Below are 21,876 nucleotides of genomic sequence, written 5' to 3'. Positions count from 1 at the left end.
TAGGAGGCTCCAATGCTGCAACATGCTTTCAAGGAGTCAGCTGCACCCTTATCAAAACGGACAGGCAAGAACAACACTTCATGTGTAGAGAAGATGTGTCAGTTGATGGTCTATATAGTGGTAGAATCTCAGACATTTTATCCTACACAGAGCTAAAGTGAAGGATGTCCTGGCAGGCCCTCACATTTCTCTAGGCAGGAAAAGGGTAACTTCTCAGGAACAAAGCAATTCAGCAGAATGAAGTGATGACAGGTAAAATACTCCCTTTCTCCACTGAGAGATATCGACACTGGGAAGGTGCATGTGATGCAATCTGGGAATTTGAGTCCAATAGTTACATCTCTTGTGGGCTCAGACGCTTGCATTCAGCATGTAGGTTTGTGGCGTGACGAACAAACGGGAGTTATCACTGGTTCATATGTAGGCTACTGCACATCAAAGATTAGCCTGGAGACTGCACATATATGGTACAGACATTACAAGGGTCATTTTAGGATGCACTTTAGTTCTGAGAAGTCATGAAACATTAAAATTGTGGTATCTACAGATGTTTATTGTTCGACAACCTAGTATAGCAAAAATAGCAAGCATGTATTGCAATCACAAGCATTAAGATATGCAAATAAATAACAGAACACAAGGAAATACTGACCATCTTATCAATATAATCTAATAGAATCCAGTAATATATTCTGCTGTCCTGTGGAAATATACCTAGCATCAAATACCATTTCCTAAGCTGCATTCTGTGACCACTGCCCTTCGCTTTGTTCCAAATCTTTGGTCTAAGGAATGTAGCACGCGTCCTAAAGAATGCCCCCTGGCACTGCAACTCTATCTAGCTGCAAGCTAAAATGTGGACTTTTTATACTGCTTTACACAAACATGTGAATAGACGTTACTTATTTCCTAAGATGTTCATGAGACTAAGATGTGAGAATTGTCCATGACAACCTAAAATACTCAGCACTGATAATTATAGTTTCCATAAGGCCTATACATACTATAAGCAAACATTTCTCAAATTACTGTGCACTGTCTGCATGTGGAGGAATGTTGCTATTAACTGTAATTATGCCATAACTGGAGATGCTATGCAAGCCAAAATGAAATTACAATGCTTATCAGAGCAGAAGTAGTCAGCTACTAACTAAACTACCTGCTAGCTCTAACAGAGCTAACAACATTAGTACTCCAAAACCACTAGTTGTCGTTTGCCTCACCAGAGGTTCTGTAAGATGTTAGAATATTAGATTTTTATCTATTCAAATCAGAGATTGAACTAACACAACAAAGCTGATGAACTACAGTAACAAATTTGGTGGGTAAACCACTGCCTGACGTTCTCATTCTCCATCTAAATATATAGCGTTCCACTACATGTGGAGGACATGAAATAAATGAAGAAACTTGTGTGGCAGTCACTGTTAGACTCAGTCCATGTTGCAGCCTCACACCATAAGAGCATGAAGAACAAGTTACTTACCTTCTGTAATGTTCTTTCTATTAGACACTTTATTCAACCACAGATTCCTCACCTTGTGAATATCCCCAGGCGCTAGACTTGACTTGTAAACTCAAAAAGCAATACTCCTGTGCACTGGTGAAAAAGTTGCTTATCTTCGGTAACGCCTTATCTGGTATAGACATATTTTAGTTGCAGATTTCTTACCACAGAATTTTCTCCAAATGTCAGTCTGGATGCAGAAATGTTTCTCGAGCAGTACTCCTGCGTGTGTCAGGTGGTTTTGGTCGGCTCTGAGTCCGTAGTCGGTGTTGTGCATACAATGGGTCCTATATAGGTGCAACCCAGGCGCAATTATGTCAGCTTCTGTTCATAGCTTTCCACACCAGAAGGTAGGAGCCATGAAGAACACTGACTACTGGTGCATCAAAACCAGAGCCCTAAAATGGAAGTCCCTGCCACTGGAAATCAGTTCGCAGAGCGGGGAAGATGGGTGGGTTGGCAAGGAATCTGCAACTAGAGTATGTCTCTACAGAATAAGGCGTTACGAAGGTTACTTGTACATCTGACAGAGACTTCTATATGCAGATTCCTTACCTCAGAATAGATACCCAAGCAATGCAGGCCCCAGAGGTGGGTCTGCGAACCATGATCATACTAGGAAGTCTTGCAGGACCAAATGGACAAAGTACCTGGCACTTCAGACCAGACTGTCCAGACAGTAGTGTTTTGTAAATATGTGCAAGGATGTCCACGTTGCTGCCTGACAAGATATCCAGGACTGGAACTCCGCATGCTAAAGCAGTGGTTGCAGCTGTCGCTCCGCTAGAATGAGTGCACACACCCTCTGGGAATTTCTTTTTAGGTAATGCATTGCATATTTTAAAGCAGAGAAGGACCATCTGGAGATGGTTCTCTTCTGCACTGCCTGATATTTCTTAGCACTCACTTAACCAATAAAGAGTTGATCATCCACCCAGAAGTCTTTGGTACGTTCAAGGTAGAACGTCAATGCTCTTTTTTATTCCAGGCATTGGAGTCTCTCCTCTTCCCTAGAATGATGTTGGGGTGCGTTAAAAGTACTCAAAGTGATGGACTGGAGTACATGAAAGGGTGTGACCACTTTTGGCAAAAAGGAAGCTCTAGTGCGAAGCACCACTTTGTCAGGATAGACAGAAAAATAGCGCGGCTTACTTAGATGATAATGCCTGCAGCTCACTCTGCGGGCAGAAGTAATGGCCACAAGGAAAGCTGTTTTTAATGTCAGAAGCCTGAGAGGACACTTGTGGAGAGGCTCAAAAGGAGTGCACATGAGGAATGTCAGAACTAAATTCAAATCCCATTGGGGCAAGATGAATGGGCTTGGAAGAAACATATGGGTAAGGTCCTTAAGGAACCTACAAACAGTAGGAGACTTAAACTAATAGGGTTGGTCAGGTAATCTCAGAAATGCAGAGATAGCAGACAAATAACCGTTGAGAGTGCCCAAAGCACAGCCCTGCTAGGCCAAAGAAAGTATGAACAAGAGGATCTTGGAAGGAGGGGCAGAGAGGGGGGTCCACAGGATTGTGTGCACCATGCCACAAATTTGTTCCAACCACAGGCGTATACCATTTTGGTGGAAGGACGCCTGGCTGCTGAGATAACGTTACAGACTTTGGGCGTAAGGCCAAAAGCTGTCAACTGCTGTCTCTCAATCTCCACCAAAGAAGGCAAAGACTGGACAAGTTCGGGTGGAGAACTCTTCCCTGCTGCTGCGATAGAATACAGGGCAGTCTGATCTGAGGATCAATGGCCATGCTCAACAGCTCAGGATACCAGACTCTTTGTGCCCTGTCTGGAGCCACAAGGATTATGTGGGCCCGGTCATTCTTGATCTTATTGAGAACTCTGGGCAGAAGTGATATGGGTGGAAAGGAGTGCAGGAGGCCTGAGCTCCACTCGCGATGAAAAGCGTTGCGAGTGAGTGCTGCCTTGGAAACTCCAAAGCACAAAACTGCTGACATTGAGTGTTCTCTGCGGAAGTGAAAAGATCTAACCAAGGTTCTCCTCATTGATGAACAAGACCACCTTGCACTACCTCCGGATAGAGACACCATTTGTGATCAACCAGGCATTGTTGACTGAGTTCGTCTGCTCTGGCGTTCAGGTGTTGAACCACCACGGAAATGCCTTGACGTTTCAACCACATCCAGAGACACAGAACATTCTGCAAAGGGTCCACATCCGCACCCCGCCCTGCTTGTTGCAGTACCACATGGCGGTGTTGTTGTCCATGAACACCTGCACCACTTTTCCCTTTGAGAGAGGAGAAGAAATACTTTCAATGTTAGTCTGAGCACTCAGAGCTCCAAAAGGCTTATGTGGAGTCTGCAATCTACCGGAGGCCAGATGCCTCTGATCTCCGCCACTCCCAGGTGGCTGCCCCATCCCAGAAGTGATGCACACTACTGTAAGGTCTGGTTGGGGAAGAGAGAGGAGTCTGCCTCTGCCCCAATCGTGGTTCAAAATCCGCCATTGCAGGTCTTTCGCAGTTCCCTCTGAAATCTGGACTGTGTCAGATAGAGATATCCCTAATGCTGCGCCCACTGGAACTTCAGGTTCCACTGCAGAGCCCGCATATGCCATCTGGCATGATTCATCAGCGGGATGCAGGAGGCCATGAGGCCCAGCAGTCTCAGAGTTAGTCTCACCGAAACCGAGGAAAAAGACTGAAACACTGGTATCATAGGCTGAATACCCTGGACTTGCTAAACGAGGGACGATGAGCCTGAAACTGCACTCTGTCCAGAACTGCTCTGATGAAATGGAGTGTCTGAGAGGGAGTCAGGTATGAATTTGGCACGTTTATAGTGAACATCAGTGCATGCAGGAGGTCCTTCATAGTCTGAACATAGGAGACGACAGCATGGGTCGAGCTTGCCTTTAATAGCCAGTCGCCGAGATAGGGGAAGATTGAAACCCCTGACCTTCGCAGATGATCTGCGACCAAAGCTATCACCATGGTGAACACCCGCGGGGCACTGGTAAGGTCAAAGGGGAGCATGGTGAACTGAAAGTGCTCATGGCCCATGGTGAACCTCAAGTAACATCTTTGGGCAGGCAAAAAAGGGATATGAAAATAAGTGTCCTGCAAGTCCAAAGCTACCATCCAGTCTCCTGGGTCCAGGGCAGATAAAACCTAAGCCAGTGTGAGCATTTCAAACTTCTCGTTTTTTAAGGATGAGATTGAGGGACCGAAGGTCTAGAATAGAGTGAAGGCCCTTGTTCTTTTTGGGTACCAGAAAGTAGAGGGAGTAACAACCACAACCTACTTGTGACACAGGGACCCCCTCTATGGCTCTCTTGGCCAAGAGAGCCGTAATCTCCTCTCAGAAAAGTGCCAAGAGATCCTCCGTCATCCGATCATAGAATGGTGGCATGGATGGAGGGGTAGTCTCGAAGAGGAGGGAGTAGCCCCTTCAGACTAACTTCAAAACCCACCTGTTGATGTGATAGACTGCCAGCTAATCCTGCCTCTGACTGGTCCCTGGTGGGGAATTGTCAAACTAGGAAGGTTTGGAGGCAGCTGTAGAGGATGGGGGTGGCAATCGATTGACCAGACCGCTGGCTCTCTGATTCATGAGGACAGTGGATCTCACTTCTCTGCCATGCAGAGGCTGGGCAACATGCGCTGCATGGTGGCTGGAGGGGAACGGACGTGGTAGGCACCCCTCCATTGCCACAAAAGTGGCGAAAAGCAGACTTAAGAGGGCAAGGGGTAGCTGGGGAGAGAACGGCCCGGGTCTCCTCTGGAACCTGTGGCAGCACTTGCACAACCATGTCCCAAAACTATGGGTATAACGGCCCAAAAGATATGCGGTTTTCATGGACCGCAATGCCAGGCTGGAGGAAGAAAACATCTTCTTCCCAAGTTGGTCCAGCCTCTTGGATTCCCTAACCGGGGGTACTGAAGGGAATGTACCCTAGGAGGTAGAGGCTTGGGTAACCAAGCTCTCAGGGGTGGGGTGTTGCTTCAGGAACACTGGGTCATTTGAAGCAAGTCTTTGGCAGTGGTCTTCTTCCTGTTCATAGGAGCCCCTGTACTGGGTTTGGACCAGGTACTTAGCAGGACAGCATTAAGGGCTTCATTAAGTGGCAAAAGGGTTTCAGACGATGAAGCCCAAAGCTGAAGTACCTCTGTCAGGAGGTTAGTCCAGACACCCACCAGAAGTAACTCGAGATCCAGGACCTCGGCCGCTCTTTGCACAACCATTGAATAGGAAGCTCCCTCCTCTATAGCCATGGTAATGGAACAAACCATGCCAGTGTCAGGAGAAGAATCTAGACCACTGGCCTCACCCAGGTCCATCTGCCAGTCAATAGGGTCTTGAAGATGGTATTCTAAAGGGTCGAGCAGCACCTCCCAATACTCACCATACCCCAGCCATAAGAATAAGGGTCAGGATCTGACATAGGGGGCAAGGCGCCTGCAGAAGTTGGAGTCAGCTCTGTGTCAAAGTCAGCAATAAGGTTGGAGTCAAAGCCACCTGGGGACACAGGCAGCACCGGGAGCGTTGACATTGGAACTAGCGTCGGGGAAGGTCGAGGTGGTATGGTGGACATCGGTCTGGATCCGGGAACGGATCCCTGGGTGCCCCTTGAAGCCAAGGCTGAAGTTGTTGGCGTAGAACCCAAGGGGGCCCCTGCCAACACCATGGGCCCAAAAGCGCTCCAGCAGAGTTGAACCGCCCAAAGATGAGATGCATGAGATTGGGAGTGACTCGCAGCAGAGTGCTTGGCCGCAAGGAGTTTTGGAGACCACTCCATCAAAGCTTTCAGATTCATTGCCCGGCACTCAAAGTACGACTTTGTGTCGTGGCTGCGTTCCAGATACCACAAGCACATGAGTCTGCGGATCCATCACCGACATGGCCCGATGGCATGATCTGTTAAGCTTCGACCCGGTCTTATGTGAAGACATCGTTGACACATCAGGAGTGTAGACACTCAAAAATCTGCAACAAAAAGTTGAAAAAGACCAGTCAAAAGGTGACTGAGGGGTAGCTCTTCTTCAGATCAGCGCTGGCTGGCGCAGAAAGAAAAGAACTGACGTCAGCGCTCTGGGGTGGCACCTATATAAGACCTGCAACGTCATGTCCGGCGTGCACAACACCGACGACGGAGCTGACTGGCACCTCCTGACAGCACACATGGATACTGCTGGAGAAAAATCTCCGGATCCAGACTGATGCCTGGGGGAAATTCTAAGATAAGGAATCTGAAAACTAGAAGTCTCTATCAGATTGGTGACATTATGCAGCTCCAAGCCAACTTTGTTCCACTCCGGAACTGACGAAGGGAGCTACATATAAATGCCACCCATGCATGCTGATATCAGTTTTTTTGTAGGGCTGTCCACACCCTCGGACATGGAGCCCATCAGCAAAGCAGAAGGATCAGTGTGCAGATTCATACTTGTGGATCTTTTTACATAGTAAACGAGACCACGCCACAGAACGGGGAGGTGGTCTATCTAACGCATCCATGGTTAGATAGAGTATCCACCAGAAAGAGCATTACTGAAGGTCAGTAACTTGTTCTTCTGATGGGTTCTTTTAACCACAGATCCCTCACCTTGTAACTATATACCAAAGCCATTTTCCCAAGGTGGTGGATCTGTGGAATGGCTCAGATCAAAAAGTCAAAGCAGGCAAAATGCCCATATCCACAGACCCAACTTTCAACACAATAGTGCTTTTGTAATGTGTGAACTGATGCTCACATAGCAGCCTGACCGATATTCAAGACAATCACTATCCATGCCAATTACAGAATAGTAGTAGCCTAGTATCTTCTGTAATGAGCATTCAAACCTTCTTGAGGCTGTCTCTTAGCCAATGTGTGGTAGATCCTAAAACATAGTACTATCCGTTGTGATGTAGTCTACTTCAGTAACAAATTTTCTTTGCTACAGACAGCCCCAAAAAGAGCTGATCGTCCCCCTGATGATCCATGGTACCACTGATTTATAAGCTCAGTGCTCGTTTGGGGTCTCAGCAGGGGAGTTTGTCTACCTCTTTCAAGGGAGGAGGTGGGGGAAAGATTGTTTAGGGGACTGATAGTTTATCTGAAATGAAAAGGTGTCACTACTTTCAGCAGAAACACAGGTCAGCTTCTCAACACCAGTTTGTCAGGAAAAAGGTGCTATAAGGTGGGTAGCTCAGGAAGGCATGAATTTCACTCACATTAGAAACCGATGTTATCGTCAACAGAAAGTCTGTTTTCAAGGTCAAGAATCATAATGGACAACTGTGCATTTGCTCAAAAGGGGTACATATTAGGAAAGTGAGAACTACATTCATGTCCAACTATGTCATCACAAAGGGTTTTGGCGAGAATATATATGTTCAAAACCTTTAAGAAATCTGATCACAAAAGGTGATTTGAACAAGGATAATTGGTCAGCAAATATGAGAAGCAGAAATGTCCGAAAAGTATTGTCTAATATTGCCCACTGAAAGTCCTTGCTGGGCCAAAGATAAAACAAGCAAGACAGTTCGGCCTGCAACAGGTATGTCTGGCAGGTGCCGCACCAAGTCACAAACTTAGCCGAGAGTACAATGATTTTGTAGTAAGGAACTGGCTGCCAAGATTACATTAACAACTTTGAAAGGACGCTCAGAGGGAGTCAGCTGCTGCCACTCAATCTCCACCCATAGAGATCCAAACTGTGCAGAACTGGGTGCAAGACCAGCCTTGATGCTGGGATAGAAGGGTCTGGTTACCACACTCTCCTGACCGAACCCAGAGCCACTAAGAGGACGTGGGCCCGGTGGTTTCTGCTCTTCTTCAGAATTCATGAATAGAGGGGTACCAGTGGTAAGACATACTGGCATCTTGTGCTCCGCTCTTGGTGGAATGCCTCTCCAAGAGACAGTTTTGTTGGGAACCCCAATGAACTGTTGACACTGCACATTCTCTGCAGTGGCAAAGAGTCAGAGCTAGGATTTTCCATTTGCTGGAAGACACCCTGTACCACCTCAAGGTGCAGCTGCCATTCATGATTCCATAGGAGTCACTGGCTAATTTCATCTGCCCTAGCATTCAAAGATCCCACCAGGTGGTTCACGACTACGAATGTGCCATGATGACCCAGCTAGTTCCAGAGGCACAGATGCTCTTGGCAGTGGACCCCACCATGCACTCCTAGTTGCAGGACCTCGCTAATCCAGAGTACAGAGTCGAAAGCACACTGTGTCTAGGATAGCTCAGATGAAAGGGAGTCTCAGCAAAGAAGTCTGGTGTGACTACGGCAGGATAACTACCAATCCCAGTGATACAAGGAGAGTGCCATCATCTGGTCTGTGACTGACTGTGGTAAGCCCGTCTTTAACAGCCAGTCGTCAAGGTAGAGGAAGAATGGTAGACTGAACCACTGAAGATGGGCGCCGACTTCCGCCATCACCTTTCTGAACAGCAAGGGACACTGGTGAGTTCGAAAGGGAACGCAGCAAACTGAGACTGTTCGTGGCCCACCTTGAACCCCAGGTAGTGCCTGTGGGCGTGCAGGACAGAGAATGTGGAAATAGGCTTCATGTAGGTCCAGGGCCAAAATCCAGGATAGACAACCGGGCGAGCATGAGTATCTTGAATTTGCTTTTTTGCAAGCAGGCATTAAGAGGGTAAAGATCCAAAGCAGGACAAAGGTCTGTGCCTTCCTTTGTCACAAAGTAGTAGTGGGAATAATATCCAGTCACTGCTTCTGAAGTTGGTACACTCTCTATGGCTCTTTTGGATAAAAGAGCCTGCCTCTCCTGATGCAAAACAGACAGGAGGTCTTCTGAAAGCCTCTCTAATGTAGGTTTTTCAACAAACAGGGTGGATCCATCAAAAGGCATATCTATTAGGGATGCCAGAATTTCGCCAGAGAAGCCAGTGGACTTCATCCATGCATGGCAAAGAAGCATCAGGCTTGTACCAATTTTTGGTCCTAAGCAATCAGAGACTTCTAGGCCTGATTGGATGAAAAATGTGGCCACATCCTGTCCCTACAGAATGGTTTGGGCTATAGAAGTCGAGGTCTTCTGGGACAACTGGTAAGATGTAACCAACCATGTCCCAGAGTGCATGGGCATAGTGTCCTAAGTGGCAGCTGGCGCAAACCAACCTCAAGGTAAGGCTGGCTGACGAAAGCATTATTTTCCCAAATTTCTCCATATGGTTGGTTTCTCAGTCGGGAGGCTTAGTTGGAAAGGGTTAGGAATGCAATCTGCTGACGGACGTCTGCCCCACCATACTGCAAGGCTTTGGATGCTGGGTTTTACATTTAAAATAAGATCAGGCTGAAGGACTCAGTGAAAAGGTCAGTATAGACTTCCAAAGTGGGGAGGTGCAGATCAAGAACTTCAGCTGCTCTTCTGATGACCATGGCAAAAGATGCATTTTCCTCAGTTGCTAGTCCATGGGGGAAAGCAACCCAGTATCAGATAAAGTGTCCTTCTCATAGGTCTACATACCGGCTTTCCTTGTTACTGGGTGGAGCAAACTTGTCCCCATCACCCATTTTTCCTCTCCATATAGCTGGCTCTGGTTAGAGCCCAAGCTAAAAAGTTTGTGCAGTGTCTGTGCAGGACTGTGTAATAATAGAAATGTTTCTGAGGTGAAAGGATTAAGTATTGGCTGCTCCCTGTTAGCACTGGAATCTCTGAGGCAGATATTGACGTCCAAGGGTTCAGCCCCGACTTTAGTGATAGAGCCGATGTCTGCACCTATGCCTTTGTGAAACATGAATCAATTTTGAGAGGCACAGATGGTGCTGATTGCGGATTTGTCAGCGGTAACACAACGGGCGGCCCCTGCAGACCCTTAAAAAATGAACGCATGCTAGAGGGAGCCATAAGCGTGCCAAAGATGCACACCATTGCCTCCCTAAAGGCCCTGAACCTTTGCGCTGCTGACTATGTACCCAAAAAGTCAGATTGTAAACTGTGACTCTGGAAGTTTTTCTATGATGGATACTTCTAAATGCAGATTCCGCACCCTATGAAAATCCCTAGGCAACAGACTGAATCCCAAAACTCAAAATGCAATGCTCTTCCGTGCCGGTAGAAACAGGTATGTACATTCATACATATGTATATTCAACAATGAAAAAGGGTCATTGGTGAAATGGGAGCAACATCGAGAGGCACCGTGAGATGCTCGTGCCTTTTCTACTGATAGTGGCGGTAAGGGGCTGAGCCTAGTTTAGACTTTTTATATTTTTTTCTTGGACTGACCGAAAGACTTGGACTGTGATGAAGAAACCCTCCAGAGGAAGTCCACACTTTTGACTTTGACTGGGAGCGGAACATGTGTAGATTCTTGCAGTGTTTTGCCACATAGAGTTTTACCTTGCATTCTTGCATGGTCTTTGGGTTCATTTGGATGCATAATTTGCAGGCCTTGCAGTTGTGTGGCAAACCCAAACACCGGCTCAGCTGGTCACTTCCGGGGTGGGATAAAGCTTGCGTGAAGCTGCACAATGCCACCTATCAGCACTCAGAAGCACTGTTTTTTTAAAGTTTCTGGCTCTAGTCTGGTGATATTCACAGGGTGCAGAAGCTGCAGTTAGACGTATCCATCATAGAAAAACTTCCAGAGCCACAGCTTACAACAAAATTAAAACACATGGTAAAGAATGCATCCATTGGAATCATCCACTTATTCATAAGATATAATAATACAAATAAAAGAAATGACATAAAAATACTAGTAGAAGCACTTAAAATAGTAGTTATTTTTACTTGCATAAAGAATCCGTCACATCTCACTGCAGCTGCTGAAGGTAAATATTTCAATGCACACGAATCAGAGCATAATTGCAAAGATAATAAACATGTAAATCTTTTTTCGAAAATAAAATCTTTAAATGTAAAACATTTTGCCATTTTCTATAGTTACACATTATAAATCTTTTCACAGATCCATGATGTATGCTGATTAAAATAATGTTTTCAAGAATGTTACACATGATCACCATTTACTTTTTTTCAAAAAATAGTTTCATCTGCTGGATTGTCTTTTAGGGGACATGTTCACTTCTGTATTGGCAACTGCTTCAGATATACAGACGAAAGAACTCCAATGATTAATCAGTTGTTAAAAAGTCTTCTGGAGCTGGTGGATTCATGATTGTGAGCAGTCTTGACCTCTTCACCATAATCACTGTCCTCATCAACCCAACTGGCTTTCATTGGAGTAAGTTCTGGGGCCACTACATCACCGTCCTGTAAATCATTGCAATAAATGATTTGAAAAATCATAAAAGTCTCATTTTCAAGTCTTTTCATACATATTAGAGGGCCATTATACAGTAGAATATCTCAGAGATTATGAAATGTTTAATCATTCTTTTAGAAGACAAACCAATAAAATGCAAATTGAAAAACAAGCAAAACATAATATGTCATTTCACCACAGGTTATCAACATGCCTCACCAAATTCAAAACTTTTTACATAACAGTAATACAATTCTATATATTGAAATCCTCAGTACATAAAATCTTAAATACTTAATTCTGAAGCATATAGCATCCATAAAAGCAAAAACATAATACATGATAAAACTTTGAAAAGCACAAATATAAGTAGTATAAACCAGTACATCATTAAAACAGCTCCATCAAAAATAATCAAAGTGCATAGTGCTTCGTGAGTGGACAGCAGATTTTTAAAAAGATCTTACAATAAAACAGCATTCACTGCTCACTAGCTGTCGAGGATAATACAAAGATAATCTACATTGTCATATATTGCAGTTCTTGGTACACAGGATTAAGAATTGTTTAGTAAAGTTCAGATAAAATAAACAGAATAAGCAGAATTGTAGCAGGGACTTGGTGGACATGCCATCTCACGGGCAAAGACATGCTTTAACTGCTTGAAAGTGACCATCGGAAAATAGACAAATCCACAACCTTACCAGCTCTATAATGAAACAAAAGCGATCTTTCCCACCTACAACGTGCAATAATTAAAAAGTTCTCTAAGGCATAAGATGCCCTCCGACACAAATTAACAAGTTACTTTAACTTCCGTAACGTCTTATCTGGATGAGACTATACCTTTGAATTTCCCCAGGCACCAGACTGGATGCAGAAGATTTTTGTGAGCAGTTCCCCTCCCCGCTGGTAAGAGGCGTTGATCGGCTCCACATGTGTCATCCGTGCTGGAAGTGACGCAGCAGTACTTATATAGGAGCCACCCAGGTATGCTGACGTCAGTTACTTTCCATGACTGTCCACCCCAGAAGCACAGAGCCATGGAGGCACTGACCACTGGTGTGAACAACTAGGGCCCTGAAAGGAGTCAACCCTGTCTCTAGAAATCCATTTGCAGAACGGGGCAGATGGGCGAGTCAGTAAGGAATCTGCAGCTACATATAGCCTCTATCAGATAAGACATTATCAAAGGTAAATAACATGTTCACCTGATAGAGATTTCTAGCTGTTGATTCCTTACCTTTGACTAGATACCCAAGCAATACCTCCCCGGAGGTGGGTCTGTGGACCAATTTCAAACAAGTGCTGGAGGACTGAATGGGCAATGTGCCCATCCCTATGGAGCAGACTGTCCAGTCAATAGTGTTTAGTAAATGCGTAAAGAGATGCCCACATTGCTGCCTAGCAGATGTCCAGGGCCGGGACTGGGATGAGCTCGCAAGTCTTCAGGAGGTTCCTCCTTGGCCAGTGCATAGCAGATTTGAATGTAGAGCATGGCCCATCTAGAGATGGTCTGCTTCTGCATCGCTCGACCTTTTTTACACACCAACATACCAAGCTAGCTCTATATATGGTGCACTAAAAAGAAGCACACCACGCAGAGAGACCAGTGGGTCCCCAATTTATTGGCAAAGGCAAAAGTAGATAATACAGATGCTCTCTTATGTGGTAGTGTGGGCGAGCTGTTAGGCTTATCAGAGAGCAATGTTAAGCATTTATTTTACTCACAGAGGCAATAAATGAGACACACACTTAAAAAATAAATCAAAGATCAATTTAGAAAATTAACACCAGGGGCCAAGGAGCTGCAAGGCGGTGGACCAGACTCTGCTTTTCGGTGCATGCGGACTGCAGGGAAGTAGCTCCTCTACTCCAAGGCAGCCTGGCAGCAATTTTCGAGGTGCTAGCAGGCTACCTGAGGCTTTGGCAGTTCTCCAGCTTTGCAGGACGAGTCACACTGTTGCGATTGTTGAAAGAGTTGCGAGAACGCATTGTTTCACAGCAAAAATCCACAAGTCCTCTGCTGTTCGCCCCAGGCAGTGATTCTTTTTCGTCCTTCTTCTCTTGGTCCGTCGAATCCGAGTTCTTGGGTTCAGGGGTGCCACCTAAATACTAATTTTAGGGGTGTGACAGGGAGGGACACGTAGGTCTTCCTTTAGGGTGACTACACCATCTATATGATCACTTCCGCTGGGAAGTGGGCATAACCCTGACCATAAAATACTAATTACGTCCAAAACAAGATGGAGATTTTTGTAAAGTGGTGTCTACATCAGGTGGCCCCCCCCTTATGGATGGGACTGGCATGATGTGGGCACAAATCCTAATCTTACTAATTTCCTGCCTGTCTTACCGCCAAGAAGTGGGTTCAGGACAGGGGGGTGGTCTTCTCTGCCACCTGGAGAGACATGGGTGGCATAACAAAGGCGGATGGGCCTTTAAAGCTTCCTGCCCTGGAGTGCCCATCCTGCCAGGAGGAGGCCCGCTGCCCAGAGCTGGCTTAGGCTCCTGTTCCTCACCTCAGGAGGTCTGAAATCTGTCTAGGGTGGCTGTGCTGGTTCAGAGCAGTCAGTCAACACGCTAGCAGTCGTCTAGGGTAATATAATGCACCCTGCCTTAGGGATGAAGGCCTGCTGTAGGGGTGAATTACAAATACTGCAAGTAGTGTCTTAGGGGACCTGACACACAAGTGTGTGCCAATGTTGCAATTTCAACTTTGGGAGCACCGTGTCATGCAGCCTGCAATGGCAGTCTGCATTAGTTTGGTGCTGGGTCACTCATAGTGGCACAAGTTGCCATCTTCAGTACCCAAGCCCTAGGTACCAGTGGTACCATTTACTAGGGACTTACAGAGGTGCCAGAGGGTTGGGCCACTTGGGGATTAAGTGACCAGGTGTCTTGTTCTGAGGAAGAAACGTTGGCACTGGGGACCTGGCTAGCAGGAAACCAGTGGACCTCAGTAGAAGTTGTATCTAAAAACCGGGCACAAAGTGTGGGGATACTGCAACCAGAACCCAGCTCCCTACAGTTGTCCACCTAGAATTCTTGCGTGCAATTAAGGTAAAAAGACAACCCTCTTTTTGGGTCCAGATGATGGAGTCGGTCCTCTTCTTTAGCGGGATGGTGGGGAGCGAAAAAGAAAGGCAGTGTGATTGATTAGCCTACATTAAAAAGGGTGACAACTTTCAGCAGAAAGGAGGCCCTTGTGTGAAGTACTAGTTTGTCAGGGTAGACGGAGAGGTAAAGCGGCTTAGAGGATATTCTTCAAACCAAACGGAGTGTATATGGAGGAGGATTCCCATTGTTTCCCGTATGTAAGAAGGGCAGACAAGAAGAACAAGTGATTTATCTCTGAAAGGTGAAACGCCATTGGATGCATCATTATGTCTTTGGTGCTTATTACATTTTGGCCCTGAGAGAAGGTGGCTGTAAAATTAGTAATATATTTGGATCCACTGATACCCGCGTTGGCAAGTAGTACCAAAGTTGTATTTGTATTCGGTTTGGCCTATAAAAATATAACATTGTGACTCCATGCTGTTTCAAGAATCAAGGAATGTCTGTTGGATAAAGGATTAATGCAAGTCTATGGAGGATTGGTTACACGCTGAGCTTCCAATAAACATCTTGGAGATCTAGTACAGAAATTGGCGATAGCAAAGCCTATGATTTTGGTGGTGAATATAACTGCCAAATATAAGAAAGGACATGCATTGAGCTATCTATCTTGTGAACTATTTTGTATTTTTATGAATATTTATGTTATTACATTGAAGACATTATTTATGAATATATATGTTATTACATTGAAGACATTATTTATGAATATATATGTTATTATATTGAAGACATCACTTGTTTTTTATATTATTGTATGTTCTTGATTCCGTTTGTTGTTTATACGTTGCCTTCATTGTGGTTAGTCTGAGTATGTTGTGTTGTTATCTATAAGTATGATTTTCAATACATGTGATTTGTTATTTAATATTTAACTTGGGAATGGTGTGTTTGTTCTAATTTTGATATACAATAAAGGTTGAGTTTCTTATTATTTGTATTATGTAAATATGTTGCTGCTTTTGTTCACTAAATAGGAGAGTCGTTATTGTTGTAATTGGCTCAGAGGATAAGGCCTGCAGCTCACTCACTCTGCAGGCAGATTTAATTGCCAGAGGGAAGGCTGAACTCAATGTCAGAAGTTTCACTGCACACCATGCAACAATGTTTTGCTAACGACAGGCATACATCATCTTGGTGGAGGGACGCCTGGCTTCCAAAATAACTTGACAGACTTCCAGGAAGGTCGAAAGCTGTCAACTGCCACCGTTCTAGTTACCTTAGGGCTTGAGTTATAGTTACTTGAAATAACAAACTATAACTGCTGAATTTCTAAGGTTATATGCAAGTAAATTGAGAACATAACTATAATGTCCCTGTAACCATTTTCTTTTCTTTGTGTGAATTTCTAAGGTTTTTCAAATTCTGTATCCTAACTATAACGTCCCTGTAGGAAGTTGGCTCTGTATATACTATTTCAAAGTAAGGAATAGTGTGCACAGAGTCCAAGCGTTCCCCTTAGAGGTAAGATAGTGGCAAAAGTAGATAATTCTAATGCTCTATTTTGTGGTAGTGTGGTCGAGCAGTAGGATTATCAGAGGGTAGTGTTAAGCACTTGTTGTACACACACAGGCAATAAATGAGGAACACACACTCAAAGACAATTCCAGGCCACTAGGTTTTTATATAGAAAAATATATTTTCTTAGTTTATTTTAAAAACCACAGGTTCAAGATTTACAAACAATACTTTAAATGAAAGGTATTTCACTCAGGCATCTTAGGAACTTTGAATAATCACAATAGCATGTACAATTTTGGCAGACATGGCAATAAGCTATTTTAAAAGTGGACACAGTGCAGAAATCAACAGTTCCTGGGGGAGGTAAGTATTTGTTAAGTTCACAGGTAAGGAACACTTACAGGGTTCAAAGTTGGGTCCAAGGTAGCCCACCGTTGGGGGTTCAAGGCAACCCCAAAGTTACGACACCAGCAGCTCAGGGCCGGTCAGGTGCAGAGGTCAAAGTGGTGCCCAAAACACATAGGCTTCAATGGAAATAGGGGTGCCCCGGTTCCAGTCTGCCAGCAGTTAAGTACCCGTGACTTCGGAGGGCAGACCAGGGGGGTTTTGTAGGGCACCGGGGGGACACAAGCAGGCACAGAAAGTACACCCTCAGCGGCACAGGGGCGGCCGGGTGCAAAGTGCAAACAGGTGTCGGGTTTTCAATAGGAATCAATGGGGAGACCCGGGGGTCTCTTCAACGATGCAGGCAGGCACAGGGGGGGCTCCTCGGGGTAGCCACCACCTGGGCTAGGCAGAGGGTCGCCTGGGGGTCGCTCCTGCACTGGAGTTCGGTTCCTTCAGGTCCTGGGGCTGCAGTGTGGTGTCCAGGCGTCGGGTTCCTTGAAGCAGGCAGCCGCGGTCAGGGGGAGCCTCTGGATTTCCTCGGCAGGCGTCGCTGTGGGGGCTCAAGGGGGTCAACTCTGGCTACTAACAGGCTCGCAGTCCCCGGGGAGTCCTCCCTGTAGTGTTAGTTTTCCGCAGGTCGAGCTGGGGGCGTCGGGTGCAGAGTGGAAAGTCTCACGCTTCCGGCGGGAAACGTGTGGTCTTTAAAAGTTGCTTCTTTGTTGCAAAGTTGCAGGTTTGTTGAACAGGGCCGCTGTTCTCGGGAGCTTCTTGGTCCTTTTAGATGCAGGGTAATCCTCTGAGGCTTCAGAGGTCGCTGGACCCTGTGGGATGCGTTGCTGGTACAGTTTTTCTCAAAGTGGGGAGACAGGCCGGTAGGGCTGGGGCCAAAGTAGTTGTTGTCTCCGTCTTCTCTGCAGGGCTTCAGGTCAGCAGTCCTTCTTCTTAGGTCGCAGGAATCTCTCTTACTCTGTTCTGGGAGCCCCTAAATACTCAATTTAGGGGTGTGTTTAGGTCTGGGAGGTTAGTAGCCAATGGCTACTAGCCCTGAGTGTGGCTACACCCTCTTTGTGCCTCCTCCCTGTGGGGAGGGGGGCACATCCCTAATCCTATTGGGGGAATCCTCCATCTGCAAGATGGAGGATTTCCAAAAGTCAGAGTCACCTCCGCTCAGGACACTTTAGGGGCTGTCCTGACTGGGGAGTGACTCCTCCTTGTTTTTCTCATTATCTCCTCCAGCCTTGCCACCAAAAGTGGGGGCAGTGGCCAGAGGGGTGGGCATCTCCACTAGCTGGGATGCCCTGGGGCGCTGTAACAAAGGGGGTGAGCCTTTGAGGCTCACCGCCAGGTGATACAGTTCCTGCAGGGGGAGGTGAGAAGCACCTCCACCCAGTACAGGGTTTGTTCCTGGTCACAGAGTGACAAAGGCACTCTCCCCATGTGGTCAGCAACATGTCTGGTGTGTGGCAGGCTGGCAAAAACTAGTCAGCCCACACTGGAAGCCGGGTATGTTTTCCGGGGGCATCTCTAAGATGCCCTCTGGGTGTAGTTTTACAATAAAGTGCACACTGGCATCAGTGTGCATTTATTGTGCTGAGAAGTTTGATACCAAACTTCACAGTTTTCAGTGTAGCCATTATGGTGCTGTGAAGTTCGTGTTTGACAGACTCCCAGACCATATACTCTTATGGCTACCCTGCACTTACAATGTCTAAGGTTTTGCTTAGACACTGTAGGGGCATAGTGCTCATGCACGTATGTCCTCACCTGTGGTATAGTGCACTCTGCATTAGGGCTGTAAGGCCTGCTAGAGGGGTGACTTACCTATGCCACAGGCAGTGTAAGGTTGGCATGGCACCCTGAGGGGAGTGCCATGTCGACTAGTCATTTTCTCCCCACCAGCACACACAAGCTGGCAAGCAGTGTGTATGTGCTGAGTGAGGGGTCCCTAGGGTGGCATAAGGCATGCTGCAGCCATTAGAGACCTTCCCTGGCATCAGGACCCTTGGTACCAGGGGTGCCAGTTACAAGAGACTTACCTGGGTGCCAGGGTTGTGCCAATTGTGGAGACAAAGGTACAGTTTAGGGAAAGAACACTGGTACTGGGGCCTGGTTCGCAGGGTCCCAGCACACATTCAAATCATAACTTGGCATAAGCAAAGGCAAAAAGTCAGGGGGTAACCATGCCAAGGAGGCATTTCCTTACAGTCCCTGTAACCTTTGTTTTTTTCCAGTGAATTTCCATGTTTTTTTTAAACAAAAAAGTAATTTTAATTACTATATGTTAATCCAACTATGCCATGCACAGCCTTTGGCCATGTGCGGCAAAGGTTGGCTGCAGGGCCTGGCCTGCTGCCAGTCCCTGCGGACAAGCCCCTATAACTACCCAGACCCACGTTGCGAATGGCCGCTGGCCACACCCCGCATCAGGGTACGTCACAAGGCCTCCCCTATGGCCAGACCTTGCGGGCATCTTCCTGTAACCATCCAGAGAGTTTTTCTAGACTTTGATGAACAATGTATTTAGAATGATATATTGTAGGACAAATTGAAACGAAAAATGTATGTCAAGTAAAGAGTGTGATTCAATTTCAGGATACATCTTCAATATTTGCATTTGGAAAATAATTAAAACAGGAATGTGACTGCTGACATACCTAGAATGGAACCTTCATGGTGAGAGCATGAGACCTTAACCTCTAGGCCACAGGTAAGACATTGCTATTTTGCTGGTGAAAAGATGTAAATGTTTCATCTGTAGGAACAGTCAAAACAATATTAAATAAACAGACACACTGCATGAGATACTTGGACTTGAACCTTCAACCTACTGAGTACAGTCCAAGAGCCCTACCAGTAGGCTACAAGAGACTCTTCTGCTGTGCATCAAAAGATAACTAAAACATTTGAACCAAACATCTTACATGTGTGCCACCTTGAAGTCATATATGGGGATACTATTGTTATTGCAATGGTTTCTCCATGGAACAACTTCAAAGTGGCATACAAGCAAGATGCTTGCTGCCAACTGAGGACTGTGGGGGGAGTCTGAAGGCCCCCACAGTCCTGGCTGGCTCCGTGCGTCCTGCGGGAGTCGGCATTGTTTCCGCAAGCAGGGAGCTACTTGAAATAGCAGCTCCATGCTTGAGGGAGCAATGTTTTCATCTGTTTCCCTGCACACATATTTTGGTGCAGAGAAACAGATGAAAACTCGACTTTCTGCAAGCAGGAGCTTGTTTGACAGTTCACGCTTGCAGAAAGCGGAGTATGTTTGCTTTAGCTTGATAGGAGCGGTCAGGTCTCCCCAAGCAAAAGCAAACAGCCATGTCCCAGGGGTGGGCACCCCGGGACATAGCAGGAGTTGGCCCTGGGGGGTGGTGATCACCAGGGCCATATATGACTCCACAAGGGTGGCCGCGAAGCCCCCTTCCGATGTTGTATTTGCCATGGGGAGGTGGTGGTCCCTGGGGCTGGGGGTTTACAACGGACCCGCTTCATTCTTTTATTTCAGCCCTGGAGAGAAGGCAGTCCCCAGGGCCGGGGATCCGCAACAGACCCCCTTCATTCTTTTATTTTATCCCCAGGGAAGTGCGGCTCTGGGGGCTGAGAAGGGGGGCCGCATGGCCCCTCTTAATTTACAGGAATATCACCCTGGGAGGTGGCATTCCCTGGGGCTGCGGGGGGGGGGGCATACAGGCCTCCTCCATATCAAAATATTGTTTTGCCCTGAGGAGGTGGTGGTCCCTGGGGTGCAGTGGGCCGCATTGCCCCCCCACTTTTTTGTATCTGATCGCCCCAAGGAGGTAGCAGTCCCTGGGCTAATACAAACCCTGGGAGGGGGCCCGTGCGTCCCCTCCTTTTTAAAGACCCAATGCCCCCAGGACATGACCCCCCTGGGGGCAAAATGAAAAAAACAAAGGCAGTAGACTGCCCTTTTAAAAAAAATAAAAAAATAAAAAATGTAGGGAAAAACCACAGATCCCGATTCACTGATTTTCCAGCATCTTACAAATCAAAATGCCTCTTAGCCCTGGGGGTCCGTAAGGGACCCCTAGACCAAGGCGAGGGGCTTACAGTGACCATACCCTGAGCACTTTTCTTGAAGCTGAGTCCCAACATGGTGGCCAAAACTACCTTGTTGAAGTGCTGGCAGCCAATTAAATACCATGGGGACAGGTGGATTTATGTCACTAGATATCTATATTTTGAACCTTTAATATCTCCAAAACTACTGAACGGATTTACACAAAACCTCAGAAAAGCACAATCTGCGGAACAGGATCTACCTTCCTGCCAACTTTGGTGTAATTCTGTTCAGCGATTTTGACTACAGGAGTATCTAAATACCCTATGGAAAAACAAATAGGGTAAATGTGTTTTGCCCCCCCCCCTTTTTCTTAGCCCCTGCTCGACGGATCACCCCGAAATGTTCATGACAGCAGCTGAACCGACTTTCGTATTAGTTTTGAAAATTTTGTGAAGATTTGACAAGCGTCGCCAAAGTTATTGGCAAAACTAAAAACACTCTCCCTATGGAAACAAGGTCCTAACTATAACTACCTACTGACAACCGCCAGTAGGTAATTAATTCACACATATATATATATGGAAAATGTCACTTACCCAGTGTACATCTGTTCGTGGCATGTTCCGCTGCAGATTCACATGCTATGCATAGGTCCTGAACTCTAGTGTTGGGCTCGGAGTGTTACAAGTTTTTTTCTTCGAAGAAGTGTTTTCGAGTCACAGGATTGAGTGACTTCTCCTCTTCCGCTCCATTGCGCATGGGCATCGACTCCATCTTATATTGTTTTCCCACAGAGGGTAAGGTAGAAGTGATAGAGTATAAAGAAAAGAGATGTTCATGTTAATGGACTAGAAATATATATACATATGTACAAATGTTTGTTTTAACTTAAACGGCTACAGGCTCCCGGGGAGGCGGGTGGGCGCATGTGAATCTGCAGCGGAACATCCCACGAACAGATGTACACTCGGAAAGTGACATTTTCAGTTCAATGGCATGTGTAGCTGCAGATACACATGCTATGCATAGACTACAAAGCAATTTTCCTCCCATAAGCGGTGATCAGCCTGTAGGAGTTGAAGTTGTTTCAAATAGTGTTCTTAGTACAGCCTGTCCTACTGTTGCATGTTGTGTTGCTAACACATCTACACAGTAATGCTTGGTAAATGTATGGGGT

General features: G+C 46.1%; 1 protein-coding gene across 1 annotated transcript in view; it reads right to left on the bottom strand.

The window, feature by feature from the left end:
• Positions 1–11,331: 11,331 nt before the first annotated feature.
• Positions 11,332–21,876, bottom strand: part of SAMHD1 (SAM and HD domain containing deoxynucleoside triphosphate triphosphohydrolase 1) — a 1,157,401-nt gene continuing 1,146,856 nt past the window's right edge. Inside the window, exon 18 of the mRNA XM_069243902.1 lies at positions 11,332–11,715. Within this exon, the coding sequence (XP_069100003.1) occupies positions 11,581–11,715 (135 nt within the window). The 3' untranslated portion in view covers positions 11,332–11,580. The remainder of the gene's footprint in view (positions 11,716–21,876) is intronic.

The sequence above is a fragment of the Pleurodeles waltl genome, chromosome 7, assembly GCF_031143425.1.
Source record: "Pleurodeles waltl isolate 20211129_DDA chromosome 7, aPleWal1.hap1.20221129, whole genome shotgun sequence".
Classification (NCBI taxonomy): domain Eukaryota; kingdom Metazoa; phylum Chordata; class Amphibia; order Caudata; family Salamandridae; genus Pleurodeles; species Pleurodeles waltl.
Note: the sequence above shows the minus strand (reverse complement) of the source record. Positions and strands in the feature narration are given on the sequence as shown.